Source organism: Notothenia coriiceps, unplaced genomic scaffold (genome assembly GCF_000735185.1).
Source record: "Notothenia coriiceps isolate Sejong01 unplaced genomic scaffold, NC01 NC01_scaffold00021525, whole genome shotgun sequence".
NCBI lineage: Eukaryota > Metazoa > Chordata > Actinopteri > Perciformes > Nototheniidae > Notothenia > Notothenia coriiceps.
Genome location: NW_011354226.1, coordinates 267780 through 286507, shown reverse-complemented (window position 1 = coordinate 286507; position 18728 = coordinate 267780). Strand labels below are relative to the sequence as shown.

Genomic DNA, 18728 nt, shown 5'->3' with positions numbered 1-18728 from the left:
CTTTCTACGACCTCTCAGACTATGTTTTTGTTTTAGTCTTTCATCAGCCAACTGACACTAAAGTGGAGTAATTAGTGAGATTTTCTTTTCTTCTGTCTCCAGCAGGCGCTCCAAAGAAAATAGTTCTACAGGCCAATTCAGATAAATATATTCAAATCAATCACGGCTCCTGATAATCCTAGTTTTCACAGCAGTCATTGTCATCACTATTCATTTTCTGGGGTGAGGATTGTGAACATCTGTGTGTGGGATGCTCTTTTCTCTGCAGTCTGTCAGAATCCAGACCTTCTCTGTCCTCTTTCCTCCTTCCCTCATTCTCTCACCTTCCTTCACTGCCTTTTCTCTCTCACTTTTTGTCATCTTTCTTTCGTTATCTCACTTGACGTTCACAGTCACTCTCTCCGTCGCCTTTTCGTCTCTCACTCCTCTAGCCAATTCGTGGCAGGCATGCACACATAAACATATGTCAGCAACACAAAGCCTGACTTGGCATCGGGGGAATGTTTTATTCTCGGATACCTGGAGAGAGTACAAAGGTAAAACAAAGGCCTTTGCATGCCATGTGAGGGCAGGTCACAGAGAAAAAGAACGTAATGAGCTTTTGGCGCAGGAATGCAGCATTTTGACTTCTGTATATAATAAAACAAAGGTGGTCATGGATAAGTGCAATCAGATACTCTTAGATGACTGTTGGAAAAAAAATCTCTCTGAATATCATTTGGAAAATAAAACTTGAACTCCATTAGCAAGTACATTGTTGGCATTCATATGAGTGTATTATCAATTAAGTTTATTCAGTCAGCTCAAATACATCACCAAAATGCCATTATTATACTCTAAACATAGGAGAACAAAGTTAAGTTGAGGGACACAGCTTAGGTTGGTACTTCTACACTAAAATACCTGTAAAAGCTGCCCTTGGTAGCTGTGTTTCTCTGGCTTTAGTGAGTAGACAAAATATGAGTGGGCAGTAGGGAGCTGTGGCACAAGCACCATATGTCTTTAACAGTTGTCCAGAGTTAAACTTTTAACAAACCAGTCATTTCAAGTTCCTTCCTTAGCCATAGTTGTTCTTACAGCAGCAGAGAGGATTTGTTAAGTCCCAGGGAGGCTTTCCTGTGGTATGGCATGGAGCAACAGATCAGTAAACTGAGGGGATGTAGGCTGTGAAGCAAATGGCTCAGCAGGGTTTTCAACAGCAGGCTGCAAGGCATAATGACCAAGCTGCACCCCACAGAGAGCTGATTGTGTGTCTGGGGCTCAGTGCTGCTGTTGTTGGGTTTCAAAGGGATGTTGCGGTTAAAGCTACAGTTTGTTGGCAATGCAGTCTGACATTGCTTATACCCATAGAAGGAAAAATTGCAATATTAGGGTCCTCTACAATACTGAAATGCACTTTTTCCCCTCTGAATATCGTCTTTCTTATTTAGATGAATTGTGTTATGATGTGGGTTCGAAAAGGCTTTTTGTCTCCGACTTGCAAATGAGAAGAACAGCTACCCTAACACGAGGAACAGGACTCTTGCATCTTTGCTATCTTGCATCACAGATCATAAAGGGGATAACTTTATCCTGTTATCCTTGACATTTTTCATTGACGAGTGTGACCTCTATGAACGAAACAATAAAAAACATGCTAAAAAGGTCGCTGGCTACCTGGTTTCCTGCCCTACAATTTCCCATGAAATTTGATTAAACAAGACATATCTGACCTCCTGAGCTGCTTCTGTCTTACGGGTTGCTTTTCAGGGGTTGATTAATCAACCTGCGTTATAACTTCATTATCATACATTTTTTATTATGGCACCATACTCACATTTTCCATATTAAAAAGTAGGGCTGTATATTTTTGGCCACAGCTGAAGCGAGTGCACAGATTAGAGCTAATTCTTTTCATCTGCTAGAAAAGCAGATGATCTTTTCATTGGCCAGTCAGACCATCTGGCTAGTGATGAGTGAGCTAGAGAAGTGACTGGACAGAGATCAGTTTGTTATCTCTTATATCAGTGCATCGCTTCAGATAAATAGATTAAAAAAGCAAAGTATTCATCTGTGCTGATGGTCGCCGGCATCTGTTCTTTGTATCCACGTGTGCCCTAATTTGACATTGCTCTCTTGATTTTCATTTCAATTAGTCGCTCTTATTCTGTCCTTTTGCCATACCTGTGATAATATGTTTCTCTCCTGGCGTCTGACACGTGGATAGTAAGGGGTGGCATAAAACAACTGTGTGATGGATTTGTCCATTAAAGCAAGCTGAGCTAACACCTGTGGAGCCCCTCCGGCTGTCTGTCTTTATATTTATCTCCCTCCTCTTTCTTTTCTCCTCTTTTTAATACAGAGGGACAAAACAATCACTGAATATTTCCCTGCTTTGAGGGAACAGCAGCAACATTTGCATTTGAGACAGAAAAATACACCTTTTACACAAATAGAAGTGATCTTATTATTCAAACAGTGAGTCATTACAGGTCTGTAGCCCACTTGGTAACAGAACACTTGTACCTCACACCTACAAGACTTTAAAAAAGCATGATGTCAGATGCAAGTTAAATAAGTCTATAACATTACATTATTATAGTTTGTAATAAAGCTTGACGGCTACAAAGCTACAAAGCTACATACTTTCTTTGGAAAAAAACAAACATTGAGAACATATAAAGCATCAAACATTTGAGAAAAGTCAGCTAAATCAAGAACTCGGGCTTATGGATCCTGAAAGTTCAGGCCATGTTTCACAGCTGAGGCGCCCTGCTAAAGTAATTTGTTTTCAGGGTGAGACTGACAACACCCAAGCTTTACCAAGCCCCGTCCTGTAGCCTTAATATGCCATTCAGTTGGCCGTCATGGACAGTTTCTTGCTGACAGAAGGTCCTAATGGATGTTACATTAGCTGAAGTGGTTTGCAGGGAAGGTGGGAGTTTCTTCCCAGCACCCTGCCAAATAAGAGATGCCTGTTTGACTTTGGAAAGTAAATGAGATCATGAAGAGGTATGCTTTACATTACATTCCAATATTTATAGAACATTTAGGGTATGGGTACTTAAGTACTTATGGCATTGAAGTAAAGAGCTTTAGGAAAATGTTGTGTGAAGAAATATCTACAGGCTACTTGTAAGCACTATGCACAATGGGGGACAACAACAACAACAACAACAACAACAACAACATAGAAGCCTTACCCTGGAGTATTTTCAAGACCAGACTGTATAGGCTATAGCATATTGGCCAAACATAGCTCAAAATAAAAAGTTACATTCATCTAATAATTGACTTGCTTTCTGAGCTAGTAGTATGCAATCTAATTTTGAAAGGGCCACACGAGTTTCAGAAAACCCTCAAGGAATATAACTCGTCAGATTAACAGTTATCAGCTCTCTATCCACGTGCAGCAAAGCACTTTAGAGTACGGCACCAGCTCTTATCTTCACCAGTCAATTATAAATACCCAATTAGTCATTTTTCCTTGGCTGAATGAACCTGACCCTTGATGAGGGCTAATCTAATTTTCTTTTTTAGATTTGTACTATGCCTAGATTTTCCCAGTGGTTTGCTTTGTTTGCCTCCCACAATACAAGCAGACATACAGGCAAAAATGCGAAAAGATGCCAATTAAGACGGCAATAATTATACTAGGTATTCGTTGTGCTGCTGTGATGTGGTCTGACGTTACTGTTTGGTCACAAATTATCAAAATATGCAGACGAATAATGAATACCAAATCACTTACAGCTCCTCGTCAAGGACATGTACATAAATTATTGCTATCATGGATGGAGAATAATAACGGTTGCTATCCATTGGCGCCACCTTGTGAACAGTAGTTTCATATGACGGAAGTGACGTTCTCTCAAATTGTGACCAATCAACAGCCCCGACTCAAAATTCGAACGTCAACTCGCGTCGTGACGATGCAAGCAACGCTGTTTTAAAATGGAATAACTGTTTTATTTATACCTTACAAATTTTTTGAAGCTATAGTTAACGTTCACAAACCGCCTGGTGATATACTCGTGCTGGTAAGTCCAACTTTACGGTACACTGCAGACGGCTTGTTGGATAACGTGAACGGTAAATTTCGAGCTAACGTAGCTAGCATGTTAGCCTAGTCGTTTGTTTTGGTGCATAATATCACTGCGCTACGATGTTGATATGTTTGATAAAGTAAATACATTTTTAACTCATCAAAAATCCCAAGCCATGGCGAAAGAACGGGCCCAGAAGAAGTCCTTTCAGCAGAGTCTGGAGGACATTAAGGAGAAGATGAAGGAAAAGAGAAACAAACGGCTGGAGAGTGCCTCAGCTCCCAACAGAGGAAGGTTAAAAAAAATCAACACAAACAGTGGTACGGAAACAAGGCTTATATTGAATGTCAGCAATCACATTTGTGATAAATGTGGTACATAGATGCAGATATCCTAAATATGTTGACACAGCTGGTGAAGTATACAACATCCATCCAATGTTTTCTTCTAGTGGTTCAATCTGCCAGCACCCTCCTGCTCGGGGTCCAGCAGAACAACAAGATGCTGGCAGTAGCTCTGCAAGCTGAAAAGGAAAAGCTGGGTCATGCTAATGTAATGATCCTGCAGCTGAAGAGGGAGCAACAGGCCCTGTTCCTTCACCTCATTCTGCTCAAGAGGAAGCTCAAAGAACAGGAAGCTGCAGCTTCAGAGGTACACCTAGACGCTTGTTGATTAACTTTTCCTTTCTTATAATTGTTGTAATGCTTGATGCCCTTTGAAACAAAAAATATAATTTCATTCTCATTGATTTAGACTTCAACCGTTGCTGAACCCAAGTACCATGTGGATTCACCAGGGTACTTTTTTTTTTTTTAAACACAAATTATTTCACAAAACTGTATTTTATCCTGAGTTTTATGAATGATCGGGATATTTTACCTCTTGTTTTACAGGAGAAAGCGGAGCAGCCAGAACCTTGAAAAGCCCAGTGTGTTTAAAGCCTCACCAATTTATACAGGTAAAGTGGGGCAAAAAAGTCTTGAGTCAGCCACCAATTGTGCAAGTTCTCCCACTTAAAAAGATGAGAGGCCTGTCATTTTCATCCTAGGTATACCTCAACTATGAGAGACAGAATGGGGGGGGAAAGAATCCAGGACATCACATTGTAGGAGTTTTAATGAATTAATTGGTAAATTCCTCTGTAAAATAAGTATTTGTTCACCTACAAACAAACAAGACTTCTGCCTCTCACAGACCTGTAACTTCTTCTTTAAGAGCCTCCTCTGTCCTCCACTTGTTAACTGTATTAATGGCACCTGTTTGAACTCGTTATCAGTATAAAAGACACCTGTCCACAACCTCAAACAGTCACACTCCAAACTCCACTATGGCCAAGACCAAAGAGCTGTCAAAGGACACCAGAAACAAAATTGTAGACCTGCACCAGGCTGGGAAGACTGAATCTGCAATAGGTAAGCAGCTTGGTGTGAAGAAATCAACTGTGGGAGCAATTATTAGAAAATGGAAGACATACAAAATCACTGATAATCTCCCTCGATCTGGGGCTCCACGCAAGATCTCACCCCGTGGGGTTAAAAATGATCACAAGAAAGGTGAGCAAAGATCCCAGAACCACACGGGGGGACCTAGTCAATGACCTGAAGAGAGCTGGGACCAAAGTAACAAAGGCTACCATCAGTAACACACTACGCCGCCAGGGACTCAAATCCTGCAGTGCCAGACGTTTCCCCCTGCTTAAGCCAGTACATGTCCAGGCCCGTCTGAAGTTTGCTAGAGAGCATTTAGATGATCCAGAAGAGGATTGGGAGAATGTCATATGGTCAGATGAAACCAAAATAGAACTTTTTGGTAAAAACTCAACTAGACGTGTTTGGAGGAGAAAGAATGCTGAGTTGCATCCAAGAACACCATACCTACTGTGAACATGGGGGTGGAAACATCATGCTTTGGGGCTGTTTTTCTGCAAAGGGACCAGGACGACTGATCCATGTAAAGGAAAGAATGAATGGGGCCATGTATCGTGAGATTTTGAGTGACAACCTCCTTCCATCAGCAAGGGCATTGAAAATGAAACGTGGCTGGGTCTTTCAGCATGACAATGATCCCAAACACACCGCCCGGACAACGAAGGAGTGGCTTCGTAAGAAGCATTTCAATGTCCTGGAGTGGCCTAGCCAGTCTCCAGATCTCAACCCCATAGAAAATCTTTGGAGGGAGTTGAAAGTCTGTGTTGCCCAGCAACAGCCCAAAAACATCACTGCTCTAGAGGAGATCTGCATGGAGGAATGGTCCAAAATACCAGCAACAGTGTGTGAAAACCTTGTGAAGACTTACAGAAAACGTTTGACCTCTGTCATTGCCAACAAAGGGGATATAACAAAGTATTGAGATGAACTTTTGTTATTGACCAAATACTTATTTTCCACCATAATTTGCAAAGAAATTATTTAAAAATCAGACAATGTGATTTTCTGGATTTTTTTTTTTTCTCATTTTGTCTCTCATAGTTGAGGTATACCTAGGATGAAAATTACAGGCCTCACATCTTTTTAAGTGGGAGAAGTTGCACAATTGGTGGCTGACTAAATACTTTTTTTCCTCACTGTATATACACACTACTTCTACTAAATACTACTATTACTACTCTACTCTGATGCTTTAATATAATAACAATAGTAAGGATTAGCCATAATTGTTGACTTATTGTCAGTTGAGTTCTTTTATACCATTTTGTTCATTAATTTATGGAAGCATTCTGCCATGGGTGTTATCCGCAGGCAACAAACACGTTGACATATTGGTTGTTCTTCAGATCACCTAGTTTACTATTTATTTAAAAAGTACTTGTGCTCATTATGACACTGATAGCTATAGCTCCAAAATCAGATCTTGACATCCCTAGTAATGATATTGTTGATTGTGTCCTTTTCTTCGTAGACCCTCAGCCCTCTGAAAGGAATGCACAATCTGAAAGGCAGGTTACCTTGCCATCTACGGTTGTTGTGAGGCGAGGCCATGCGGATAGATCAAGAAGGAGGAGGTCTGAGCGTGTGCAACAAAACTTGTCCCACATCGCAGGCTTGGATACTTTGATTGCAAGTCCAATTCGCAGTGATGTTGAAAATACAAATCAGCCACAGCACGAACCAGAGCCAGATTTAGCGGACCCCGTTGACACTGTGGAGTTTCAGCATTCTACTCCTGAACCTGTCCCACCAAAGGAAAACAACCAGCAGGGTCGAAGCAGAAAAAGACCTAAGCAGACGCCCTCCACAAAACCAGAACCTGCTGCACAGAAACCAGAGAGAGGTTGCAAAGCAGACCGGGTCCCCTTAAAGAAACCTTGGGACAAACCCAGAACTCGCTCCAAGAGTCGGGACCGGTCAGCAACAAGGGCCAAAACAGGACCTCTGTCACAAGAGAATAAGCTCAACACCTCTCTGGGATTTAACGACACATTTGACTTCGACTGTGAAGAGGCGGTTCATGTCACACCGTTCAAGGCCAAGGCCGAGGACAACCAGCCGTCCACGCCTGTCGGGGAGGAGACTCCACAAACTGAAGCTCTACCTGTTGTTTCCAAACAGGATGAGTCCAGCCCTTTTTCGTCATCTTCTGAATCAGAGGACAGCCTTTATGTCCCTGAGAAGACCAGACGGAGAGAGCCTTCACCTGACATGTCCAAAAAGATTACCACTCGAAGAGGGCGGGCCTCTGAAGTCACCAGGCGGAAGAAAAGCGTCACTTTGCAACAGAAGATCCCTGGTAAGTAGGGCTGCTATATTAATCGTATTTTAATCGCAATTACCATTATGGCTTGCAACGATTACCAAAACAACGTAATCGAAATAAAAACGATAATTTTTTTATTATTATTATTTTTTGTATTGGTTTTTCAGTTGAATTATACTTAAAGTTCAGGGTAATCAACTGTTAAAAACGTACTGTTCACATCTTTTTTCTCCAATAAATTGTTGTTTTCAAAGTAAATGGATAATCGTTTTTAATAATCGTGATATCAGTTATTGACCCAAATAATCGAGATTATGATTTTTGCCATAATCGAACAGCCCTACTGTTAAGTGTCGAGTTTTGTGGTTCTTTAAAAAGTTCAAATCAGGACTTGATCCATTAATGAATTGGTTTTCAATGGAATCCCTTCGAGGTGAAATAATATATTGAGATATCAACCAACTGAACTACAACTGGCAGCAAGCTTATCCAAACTTTGAGCTCCATCACCCCAAAATAAAATATTTCATTCAGCTCAGGACAAGGTTTTCTCTGAATAATAATTGTGGAGAATAATGTGTAAAGGTCAACCCGTTAAACAGCAGTGTGTGCAAGATCTTCTTCATTCATTCCTTTATTGATCAACTCCTTCGTACTTATACCCATAATTCTGCTTATGGGAATACCTTAGTGTAATTAAATCCGACTATTATCTTAATTTGATTACTTTGTTTCTGTGTGCATGCATGTAAACATAGTCAGTGTTTTCATTCTCAAGTTAAATTGCACTAAAGTTCTTAATTACAACAGAAAACTCTTCGTACTCCTTGCATTTGTATTTATTCACACAGGAGGACAAACAAGCCTTTGCAACATGCTTATTTCACATGGACAACCTATTTATTGAATTACTAAAATAAATGTTACATATGAAATTAGCTATATCGAGTTAAAACATTTGGGAGTTATTGCTGAGCCCTTGTTATATTTAACCATTTATTTCATTGTTTTGTGTTTTTAGTTTTCAGAGACGAGGCTGCAGAGCCTGAGATGGAAGAAGCTCCTAACAGCCCTCACCCAGCCATCTTGAGACAGGACAATAACCGTGGTGAGTAAATGTCTGCTTTGTGTATCCTATTGTTATAGTGCTCATCAACAAGGTGCTGCTCAGTAACTGCCATACTCCTGTCACATTAATGAATGTTGTTCGGTAGCAACTCAATGCATCTCATGACATCACATAGTAAAACAAATGTATGCGTATTTTAGTATTTGCTCTCGTGCAGCCCAAAAAAGTAGCACGATGTTATGTTCTTCTTTTGTCTCATAATGACCTTACTGTGTAATATCCTCTGAGACCTAGAATAAAGACATCTGGGGGATTGGTTGAGCAGTTGTTGAATGGCTCGAGTGTCTGTTGCTGCTGATCATCATTCCTGAAGTAAAGATGCCTGTGTGTGTTTTTGTTCGTGTTGATTTTTCAGAACCTCACCCAGGGGTTAGTGAGAAGGATTGTTTGCCGTCTGTCAGCCCTCTGGTTAAAGAGGAGATGAAGAGGATAAACAGCGTCCTGTCCAGTTTTGGAGATTCCTCCGGGGAAGGGGTTCCTCTTTTACCCCACAAAACCCTCAAGACATGCAAGAAGCGTATGTATTGTCACTGAGTTGCTTTGCGAATTTAAATCTTAATCACATGGGCACTTGAGATCACATTTTCACTCAACTGTCACTTCTTGTTGAATCGGCTTCTGTGTACTTTTATCTTTATCTCTTCACTGATGTGTGCACATGAGTACCTTCAGCTTTTTCCTCTCTTGCTTCTGGATCACGTCTAACTTCACAGTTTCCACAGGTGGGCTTGGTGTAAGGACAGCAGGGCAGGGCTTGAGTCTGTGTGATGTGACCAATATGTCCCCTGCAGCCCATCGCTCGTTCTCCAGGAACTCCGAGGCCCTGTGCTCCACTCCTGTTCCTGCTCGCAAGAGGCGCTACACCAGCGTCGTGGACTACAAGGAACCCACCATAAATACGTAAGTTCACATATGGATGCTTCCCTTTCTCTAATGCGGCTTTCACACCAGCGCTTTTCCCTTTCTAGCTCCGAGCTAGAGCTTTTCTGGTTCAGCTCCGGTTTCCCTTTTCTACTCCCGCTCTGTTCACACCGCCCAGAGCCCGACTGGTGCAGCCGCTGCTGCGTCATGACGTTTACATCACTGATTTGCTCCCCAACGGCGCTCACAACAACAACAACAACAACGAGGGACTGCGTCGGGTCGATGATCGTGTTGCTTTTAATCACACGAAGTCAGATTAAATAAAATAACGACTTCTCCAAGCTTATACTTTTCTCCAGAGTGCCGTGGTTCATTGTTTATTAATGTGTTTCAGCTGCATTTACCGACCGCTGCAGTGCTGCTCGTCCACTGGAGTTTATTCTCCCGTTAGCTCCGGGTTAGCTAATACTTTAGAGCGGCCTCTCTAAAGTATTCACTGTCTGACTCTCACACAAGCAGCTGATACATATCCCCAGTTACCCTTAAGTGAATGTGTGTCAATCTGAATTGACGCTGTTTGGCATCACAACGCTGTTATTAAAGTGTCTGTTATAAAATGGGTGATGTTAGCATAGCAACCGAAGGTAAACTGACTACTTGCTATCCTATTGTGGCATAAACCGTTTTCTACAGGCACATTTCACCGGCGCATCTTTCATTATGATTCTACTTCTGATAGTCGGACACGACAACCTGTGCAGCCCATGTATTGATTCCATCCGATAGCTGCTATAATACAAAACGTCTGCCTCTCTCCACAGTGATCAATAACAGCGAACGGATGGTCAAAGTAAGGTACAAATAAACAGAAACACACGAAGCCTGGTTTGTGTTGCCTGACTTTATAAAGTGTGTTTCTTTTTATAAATGTGTGGTTGCCTTCTAGTCACTTTGCTCAGCGCAACTGCTTGTAGGCAGGCATGACGAGACTCTTCAGTCGACCCATGTTCAGGGGAGGTGGGTTTAGTTTCCTGCACGCCTCGACGTAAGCGACGCCGCCTCTTAGCTCCGAAGCTCTTGCCTCTTGCCTCTTTGGAGCTGGAAGTGAACCGGATTCCGGAGCTAAGAGGCGGCGCCGCTGCGGTGTGAACAGGACTTTTCAGGCTCCAGTTCCGAGCCGGAGCTGAAAACGCGTTGGTGTGAAAGGGGCATAACTGATTCATTTATGTTCACATTTTACTGTATGGATGCTCAACTGTATCGTTGTCATCTTGACAGGAAACTTCGGCGCGGAGATAAGTTCACCGACCTGCAGTTCCTGCGCTCTCCTATTTTCAAGCAGAAGTCTCGCAGGACGTCTGTGTCGAAATCAAGGAATTCGAAAAATGGCCAGTTGAGAAATGCAATGGGTCATTTGTTGAATTAATAGCTTTAATTAGTGATCATTTGGTTTTGTCCTCAAGGTTATTTCTTTATGTGAACTACTGTGATCATTTTCAGATGTTATTTTATTGACTTCGCTGCAAAACGAAACGTATTTTAAATTCTCCTTTTAATCTTTAGCTAAATGTATTAATGGCTTTTTTTTTTTATGATTTTCAAATTCTAATTGCCATTTGTCTTCAATTCTGTGTTTTTTTTTATTAAAGCATCCTCATTAAAGTCATATTATACTACGACCGTATTAAGGCATTTTATAACATACTATCAAATGAACTTTGCATGTGTACATACTATGCTATGACATTTTAAGTTAACTTACGACATACTGTGTGCTTTTTTTTCTGAATTTTATGACTGACTACACTATGAATTTTTTCGGAATTGTATGTCATACTATACTATGGGATTTTTTTTACAACTATGACCTTGTAAAGGAAGTTACGATAACTATACTACGGCATATGCTGTAAACCATCATCACTGCGATCATTGTTAAACAACATGTATTTCATTAAAATGGGTTCCTGATGTGAATCCAGTGGAAAGAGGTATGAAAAAGGTCTTTCATTGAACTTCAGGATTGTTGCAGAAACACATTTAGTGAATGAGATGAGCTTTGAAAAACTATAAACACTAAATTAGCCTCACTTCTGTTTTATTCAGTCTATAAAATAGGCTAATACTATGTCATTAAAACCAGTCGTACAAAGAGCATGAAATCATTCTTTTCCAGACATCTTACAAAATGTATTTTTTTCCTAAAGTTTGAAAAGTACAAACACCTTTTTACAAAACAGCAAAACTACATAGTATTGCACAATCTTTTCATTTATCTCCAAAGTATAAAGTTATTAATCTCCATCTGCATGACAAAAAATAAGAGAGAATAAATTAAGACCTTGTCTTAAGCATAATTCTTTTAAATTACAGAACATAAATAAGAATAAACTAGATCATTGAATTAGTCCTTTGTCAACAGCGTTAATTCAAATGTAAAACAAATTCTGAAGAAAAGACAATGCTGTTATTTACGTTAACTAATACTTGGAAAAATAAAGGTGCAATTCGATAGTCAAACTGCCCTAAGCTGCTTATTGGGAAAAGAAGATTGGGTTTTTTTTGTTCTGAAACAGAAAATATATGATATATACACATTTAAAATATACAGTGGGTATAAGTGCTTTCAAATAGTTGAACTCTGTACACATTTAAAGTATGTATCCCTCTTTTGGCAGGATGAACTCAGCACACAGAAAAACGTTGACCTTTATAACGCTCTGCACAAGAACCAAGTTAAAACTGACAGGAAAACCTGAAGTCTCAGTCACTTTCCTCACAGGGAACACTTGTGTTATGACTTAATACAATGTAGGTGTGGTCGCTGCTCTTAAGAACTCTACCTGAGTCAACTGAGAGGAGGAGGCAGACGCCCAAAAAGGCAGGGGGTGAAAGTATGAAAAAGAAAATAGAGAAAAGATGAAGGGCGACGAAGTAAGGTGTACGGTGAATCTCCAATCAGCTGTCATCCTGCGTTACCTTCCAACGTCTAACACAGAAATAATAACGGAAGTTTTCTGCCCTGTCCAATATGTATCACCTTCCTCTGCCCTGTTTTTCCATGGGATGTGTGATGAAATATGAAGACACAGTTCTCCTCTTGCTTGATGTCAGCAACAGTCCCGCAGGCCTTCAAAAAGGGCCTTCCCTCGTGGCTTATCTTTCAGTGTTTATATCAGTTAAAGCTACTGATTCAGGATCCGGCCCAGCATGCATTGTACATTTGAAGAGTGCTGATCCGAGACCCATTCGCACCTTTAACATGAAGATATGTGTTTCTGAAACGTCACCCCTCCAGATCAGTAGTCCTATTCTTAATTTCTCCATGCAAATACCCATGACCTAACCTTAACCCTTCATAGTCTGTGTTCTGTGAAGGAGGGGAAAAGCCTATCTTTTCCTCTCCTCTACTTCTCGATGAGGCCTGCTTCTTTGATCTTGGTGTAGAAGAATTTCTCCAGTAGGTTGGCACACTTGTAGTACTCGCTCTCTGGAGGGTTGTATTCACGACAGTTGGTGAAGATGCGCTGCATGTCGGCCATGAACAACTTGCGTGTCATGTAGTACCTGCTCTTCAGACGCTCGCTCATTGTCTTAAGATCTGTGAGGAGAAAAAGAGTGAAGTCCACCATTTATACTACTTTCAATGTTGACTGTCAGAAGCTGAATGTGTACGCTACCAAACCTATAGCTCTTAAACACATAACAAACTTTATATTTTCTCTAGTATCACTTGGGCAGCAACTATGAATGAAATCAATAGTGTGCAAAATGTGTTGTCAGGAGATCAGTTTCTTTTCTACAATGAAATGCACTGTGTAACTGTTGAATAGTGCATACGATTTTCAAATGGACTAAAAAATGATGATGCACGAATACTATAAAAATGTTAAGTCTCCTCTAGAGACTGACCTTCAGCCAGAACACACATCCTACAATCCCAGCATGCATCTGAACTGCTGATGTGTCCTTGAACATCATCTGCAATGTCTTACCCCTTAGTATTTTCTTCTATGATTACATTTTTCTGTAAAGAATAAAGTCAGTCTATTAGCGAGTGTGTTCCAATGATATATGCTGTGTTCATACCCATGGGGAAGCGAATGACTTGGTAGTACCCAGGTGCCTCGGTTTTTTTCACCGGCTCCATGAAAGGCCAGGCGTTCGGGTGACTCTGAGACATAAAGAACAGTCAGATAAGAATTAAGGGTGTTTTGTTTTTTTACGTTGTAAAGAGTGTCTTTATTTATTATAAAACAAATCTATGGGCACTATGAATACAGTGAAAGTATCTATGTGCTTAATATGCAGTACAGAAACGGTTCAGGGCTACCATAAGGCTCTATGATTTTGATTTAAAATGAAACAGGTAGGTGTCACTATAGTGCCATCACAGTTATTCCTGACTGCAATGACGCTGGAGAGATGCCTCAGATGTGGAAGACAAGTAAACACTGACCAACCAGACACAGGGACATGTTCGAGATTGCTTTACAGAAACAGCTGCTGAGCTGATTCTTTCTTTCTTAAACACTAAAGTATGGGAATATATATGCTTCTTTTAAAGTGACACTGCGAGTGTAGGCTACATGTTGCTCACCTTCACATGTTGGAGGATGGTTTTCAGAGTGCTGTACAATTGTTCTGGGTCCTTCAGTTCCTTCCTAAAGTCATATAAGAAACAGCAACAACATTCCATTCTGAAGTTTAAGGCACTCTGCTAGGTTAACATCTTGTACAGCAGAGACAAACTCACCCTTTTCCTATAGGCTTCCAGCCAGTTTCACCTGTTGATATAAAAGAAACTCAAATCAACCTCCAATATCCTACTGAAAAAGATTAGATAATAGTGTTGAAAAAGATAAACTGTATGCTGTAAAGTCAATATTGTAAATAACATACGAATGCCGGGAATGCTCTCGATGGGAATCTGCCGGACTCCTTCCTTAAAACAGGAAAGCCCCGGATAGACCTTTCTGATCTGAGCTTGCTTCCTCTCTATCAACTTCTTGATGATCTGAGGGAGACAAAAAATGCGAAACGATAGTGATTGCAGGAGCAAAAAAAGAAAAAAAAGTAGCCATTTAAACAGTTTTAAATGTAAAAACACACACCTCCTTCTGCTTCTTGATGATGACGGAAAACTCTGTGTAGGGAATGCTGGGGTTGAGTTCACAGCCCATGAGCGTGGCTCCTTCATAGTCTTTGATGTAGCCCACATATTTGGCTTTGGGAACCTTGATATCCTTTGAGAAACCCTGAGAGAGAGAAGATTTATGTTTCTTTAACCTGTACGTACACTGTAATATACCATTACAAAAATAAGCCCAATAAAAAGCTTTCATTTAAACTATTTCATTAAAAACAAAATCATTAAGAGACTTTCAAGACCTAAAAGTAAAAGTAAATGAAAAGCAGTAGAAATGCTGCCAAGTGCTAGTTCATTAATTTTAGAAATACAGTAGTGGAGTAAAAAAAGGCAGATTCTCAAGTATCAAAAAAGCAAAGTTCATTATATGTTCAGTAAAATCATTTGTATTTCTTGTTTGTTTTTGCAGGTCATGTTAAGGTTGTTATGTACGCACGGTGAAGAGGATCAGGAGGGAAGAGGGAGGGAGAATATTGCATCTTATGACTAAAACTATATTTGTATTTAAAGCATGTTACACTTTAATGGACATCACATGTTACCTGTTTCTTGAAATAGCCGATGGCGTACTCATCAGCATACGTGAGGAAGTTGAGGATGTCGTGCTTTATGTGATATTCCTTCAGGTGGTTCATTAAATGGGTTCCATATCCCTTCAGAAAACACAGACAAAAAAGGGAATAGTTCAAACTGAACACAGAGTGAGTTCACCGAGCTGACAGACAGGAAGTGCTCTCACCTTGACCTGTTCGTTGGAGGTCACGGCACAAAAGACGATCTCCGTAAAGCCCTGCGATGGAAACATTCGGAAGCAGATCCCTCCGATCACACGGCCATCTTTGATGAGAGAAAGCGTCTTGTGCTTCCTGTCAAAATAAAGAGATGAATTTCAGTGAGAATGTACCTCCACTTCATCTCGAAATGGGATGAGTGGTGTTAAAGCACGGTGGCACCCACGGATCAAACACCAGCCGTGTGATGTACTCCTTGGGCATGCGTGGCAGCTGGTGAGAGAACACATTCTGGAGGCCGACGAGCCACATCAAGATCCTCTTATTGGGCTTCTGGTTGAGGGAGTTCCCGATAACGTGGAATTCAATCACCCCCCTGCGCTCCTCGTGACGGGCAGCTTCATCGCGTGCAGAGTGAGCCGACAGCAGACTGGTCTGCACATGGAGGAAGGGATCAAATATTATGATCACCTTGTTCTTATCATCGAATGTGAAGATAAACACACACAGCACTCTTTACTACTTCATAAAACTATTACTGACACGACCTGGGTCTCACAAGTGGATCATTGACAGTATTAAACATGACCAGCAGTTAAATGTCATAGAGATCTATCTACCTCTACCTATCGTGCCTAGTGAAGAACATATTTTTTCTCAATTAACGTATATGAAGTTCAGCAACATACTTTGGGAATGCAAAGTTATCGGGTCTTGTTAATGGTTAAGATATTTTTGAAGCTCATTTGTTACCTCTGGAACAGCGGCAGGGTCTGTGATTGTTGCCATGACTTCATTGATGAGCTCCATGGGGATGTCCCCCACCACCCTGGGGCGCTTGTTTTCCTCGTGGAGGAGAGGCTCTGAAGGTTTACGTTTCTCTCCAACTGTGATAAAGTATGTAAGCAGAGGAAGGTACTTATGTTAAACTTCTATATTTGCACTTGTTTCACTTTGTATTGCAACTGCTGAAAAGCCATTTCCCTTGAGACGAATAAAGTGTTATCTTATGTTGTCTATCTAATTACATGTCTCTTAAACACAATCTAAGCAGTTAAGTAGTGTATCTATATCCAGATAAGATGTGGCCTTGCATTTAAGGTGAGCTTACCCTGAGTTCATCTCTTACTTTCAGTATACTAGGAGCAATTCTGTGATGTTTTTCACTTCTGTTTCTTTATACAGCTTAAAGGCCAACATTCAAATAAGTATTTGAGGAAATGTGTTTGCTGCACTTTTGGGACATTGTATTTCAAATCAAAATTCTAGTCAGATGGCCAATAAATATCTCTCTTAGCTAGAGGACTCAGGTGCATATGTCATAACAATAAATGTAAAACATTAGTGCTCACTGTTTTCTCACAGATGTTTTGCAATAATGTGGAATAATTGTAACCTTATGAGTAATAACAGGTTTGACCGTCATACCTGGGTTTGGCTCCAGTACGGAGGCGGTTTTCCTGGCAGGACTGACGCTGCCGCAGGTGGATGGGTCCACTGACACAGGGCTGGGGCTGTAGTACAGCGGCCTGGCCACAGGAGGCGCACTGATAACTACAGAAAGGACATCTAGTGTCACTCACAACATATTTTTATGATCATATTCTTAAGTGTTGTTTCTTACACTCCCAACATAAAGGGAGAGTGTTTTTGTTGTGAGTGTGTGTGCTACCTGTGTGGATAGGGATCAGCCCTCCTGATGCTCCTGCCAAAAAGTCTTGGCTCCAGATTGGAGAGCTATGGCTGTACACCTCCTCCTCCAGCATAGAAAGGAACCTGAGCCAAACAAAACAAAACAAACAACTATATTAAAAAGGCTGCCGGGCATGTATACATACATGAAAGTGGTAACTGTGTAGCTTCATACTGGAAACATGTATGCATGGGTAGTGTAAGTTTCTCTGCTGGTTAGTCTGAATATATAATTAAGTTTGTGGTATATACCTTTGGCATTTTAGAGTTTCTAAATGTTTGTTTATCTTACTTGGGAAAGTGTGTGAGAATGAGTGTGCGTTTCTCAGGTGGCAGCTTGTCCTTTTCCTGTCTGGCCTGCTCCAGCAGCTGCTTTCTCATCACAGTGAACACCGAACGCACAAGCGTCCGTCCGAAGATCTGGGTGGTCTCGTACCGGGGTAGACTGTCGCAGAACTGAGGCACGTTGCAGTAGCAGAGCCATCTACAATGAGCACAACACATAAATAACTGGCTGTAAACAAGTGTATGTTGACAGGAAATCTGGCAGGACGTCTGGCAGTGCTGCTACCTGGTGTAGTTGGCTTTGTATCCCGCGGCGTCATCATTGGGAACCCTCTGCCGCCTCTGGGACGGCGTCTCCAGCTGCCAGTAGTTGATCTGGTTGAGAAACATCTTGGCCAGCTCCATTATCGTTTGACGTTCCTTTGATGGCAGGTGGCTGAATTTGTACTGGACGAAGTTATTCACCCCCTATTTGGAAAGAGAAGATACTTGATTAAGAACGCAAACACAAGAAGGTTATATTTCAGTTGATTTACAGCAGTGGTCACCAACCTTTTTAAGCCCAAGATCACCTACCTCGGCCTAGGTGAAAGGCGAGATCTACCTATTGCAGAATTGAGTGAAAAAGACGGCCCAGACAATGCTTCCAATTTGAGGCCTTTTATATAAGCTAATTGCATCTGAATTACTGTTACAATGGAGGCTCCATAATCAGCTCACAGCATATAGGCAGGGGTAAAGTGCTATGTGCGAGTGGGGGGCGTACCTCACCTCCTCTAGGGGGGTCCGGGGGGATGCTCCCCCGGGAAGATTTTTTTTGAAATATTGAAGTTGAAAGCATCAATCTGGTGCACTTTGAGAGCAACATGAAGAGATCTATGGATTCATCTCTCAGCACCCATATGAGACCGAACTGTAAACAGATTTTCTTTTTCTTTATGGATATTTTACAAATCACTCCCCTTTTAAACTGTATTCTTGTTTTACTGCCATATAGTATTTCATACCTGTTTTTCATTTATTCTCTTATTGTTTGTATAACTATAATGATCATATGAAGGTGTACCGCGGAAATAATCTTTTGAATAATTTGTGACAAAACCGTTCTAATCTAAACACTCAGAGTCCTTTAGCTCACCTGAGCCCCTCAGTCTGACAGG

The 18728-nt window shown here is 41.0% G+C and overlaps 2 protein-coding genes across 4 annotated transcripts in view; one reads left to right on the top strand and one right to left on the bottom strand.

Moving 5' to 3' along the window:
* Positions 1–3881: 3881 nt before the first annotated feature.
* Positions 3882–12031, top strand: sgo1 (shugoshin 1). 3 transcript variants are annotated; one of them, XM_010780251.1, is made up of 10 exons: positions 3882–4019; positions 4199–4345; positions 4477–4676; positions 4779–4822; positions 4919–4983; positions 6924–7751; positions 8740–8826; positions 9203–9364; positions 9570–9747; positions 10990–12031. In XM_010780251.1, the coding sequence occupies exons 2-10, from the start codon at positions 4201–4203 to the stop codon at positions 11135–11137; spliced, it is 1857 nt and encodes a 618-aa protein (XP_010778553.1). In that variant the 5' UTR covers positions 3882–4019; positions 4199–4200; the 3' UTR covers positions 11138–12031. The 3 variants fall into 3 exon arrangements, with proteins under 3 accessions (XP_010778553.1, XP_010778554.1, XP_010778552.1); XM_010780252.1 differs by having other exon boundaries at positions 3882–4345; positions 9639–9747; XM_010780250.1 differs by having other exon boundaries at positions 3882–4345.
* kat2b (K(lysine) acetyltransferase 2B) overlaps positions 11793–18728 on the bottom strand; it is a 19749-nt gene continuing 12813 nt past the window's right edge. The window contains exons 5-18 of the mRNA XM_010780253.1: positions 17855–18036; positions 17576–17767; positions 17264–17367; positions 17020–17145; positions 16345–16478; positions 15818–16026; positions 15600–15726; positions 15403–15513; positions 14826–14969; positions 14614–14728; positions 14468–14498; positions 14312–14375; positions 13801–13885; positions 11793–13312 (exon numbers count right to left, since the gene is read on the bottom strand). Coding sequence (XP_010778555.1) covers positions 13119–13312; positions 13801–13885; positions 14312–14375; positions 14468–14498; positions 14614–14728; positions 14826–14969; positions 15403–15513; positions 15600–15726; positions 15818–16026; positions 16345–16478; positions 17020–17145; positions 17264–17367; positions 17576–17767; positions 17855–18036 — 1818 coding nt within the window. The 3' untranslated portion in view covers positions 11793–13118. The remainder of the gene's footprint in view (positions 13313–13800; positions 13886–14311; positions 14376–14467; positions 14499–14613; positions 14729–14825; positions 14970–15402; positions 15514–15599; positions 15727–15817; positions 16027–16344; positions 16479–17019; positions 17146–17263; positions 17368–17575; positions 17768–17854; positions 18037–18728) is intronic.

What these genes read in the sequence shown, in the direction of transcription:
- sgo1 (XM_010780250.1), top strand. Translation starts at nt 4,153, where the DNA reads ATGTTTGATAAAGTAAATACATTTTTAACTCATCAAAAATCCCAAGCC. An exon ending in AAAAATCAACACAAACAGTG is followed by an intron (nt 4,346 to 4,476) that starts GTACGGAAACAA and finishes GTTTTCTTCTAG; the next exon opens with TGGTTCAATCTGCCAGCACC. An exon ending in AGCCTCACCAATTTATACAG is followed by an intron (nt 4,984 to 6,923) that starts GTAAAGTGGGGC and finishes TTTTCTTCGTAG; the next exon opens with ACCCTCAGCCCTCTGAAAGG.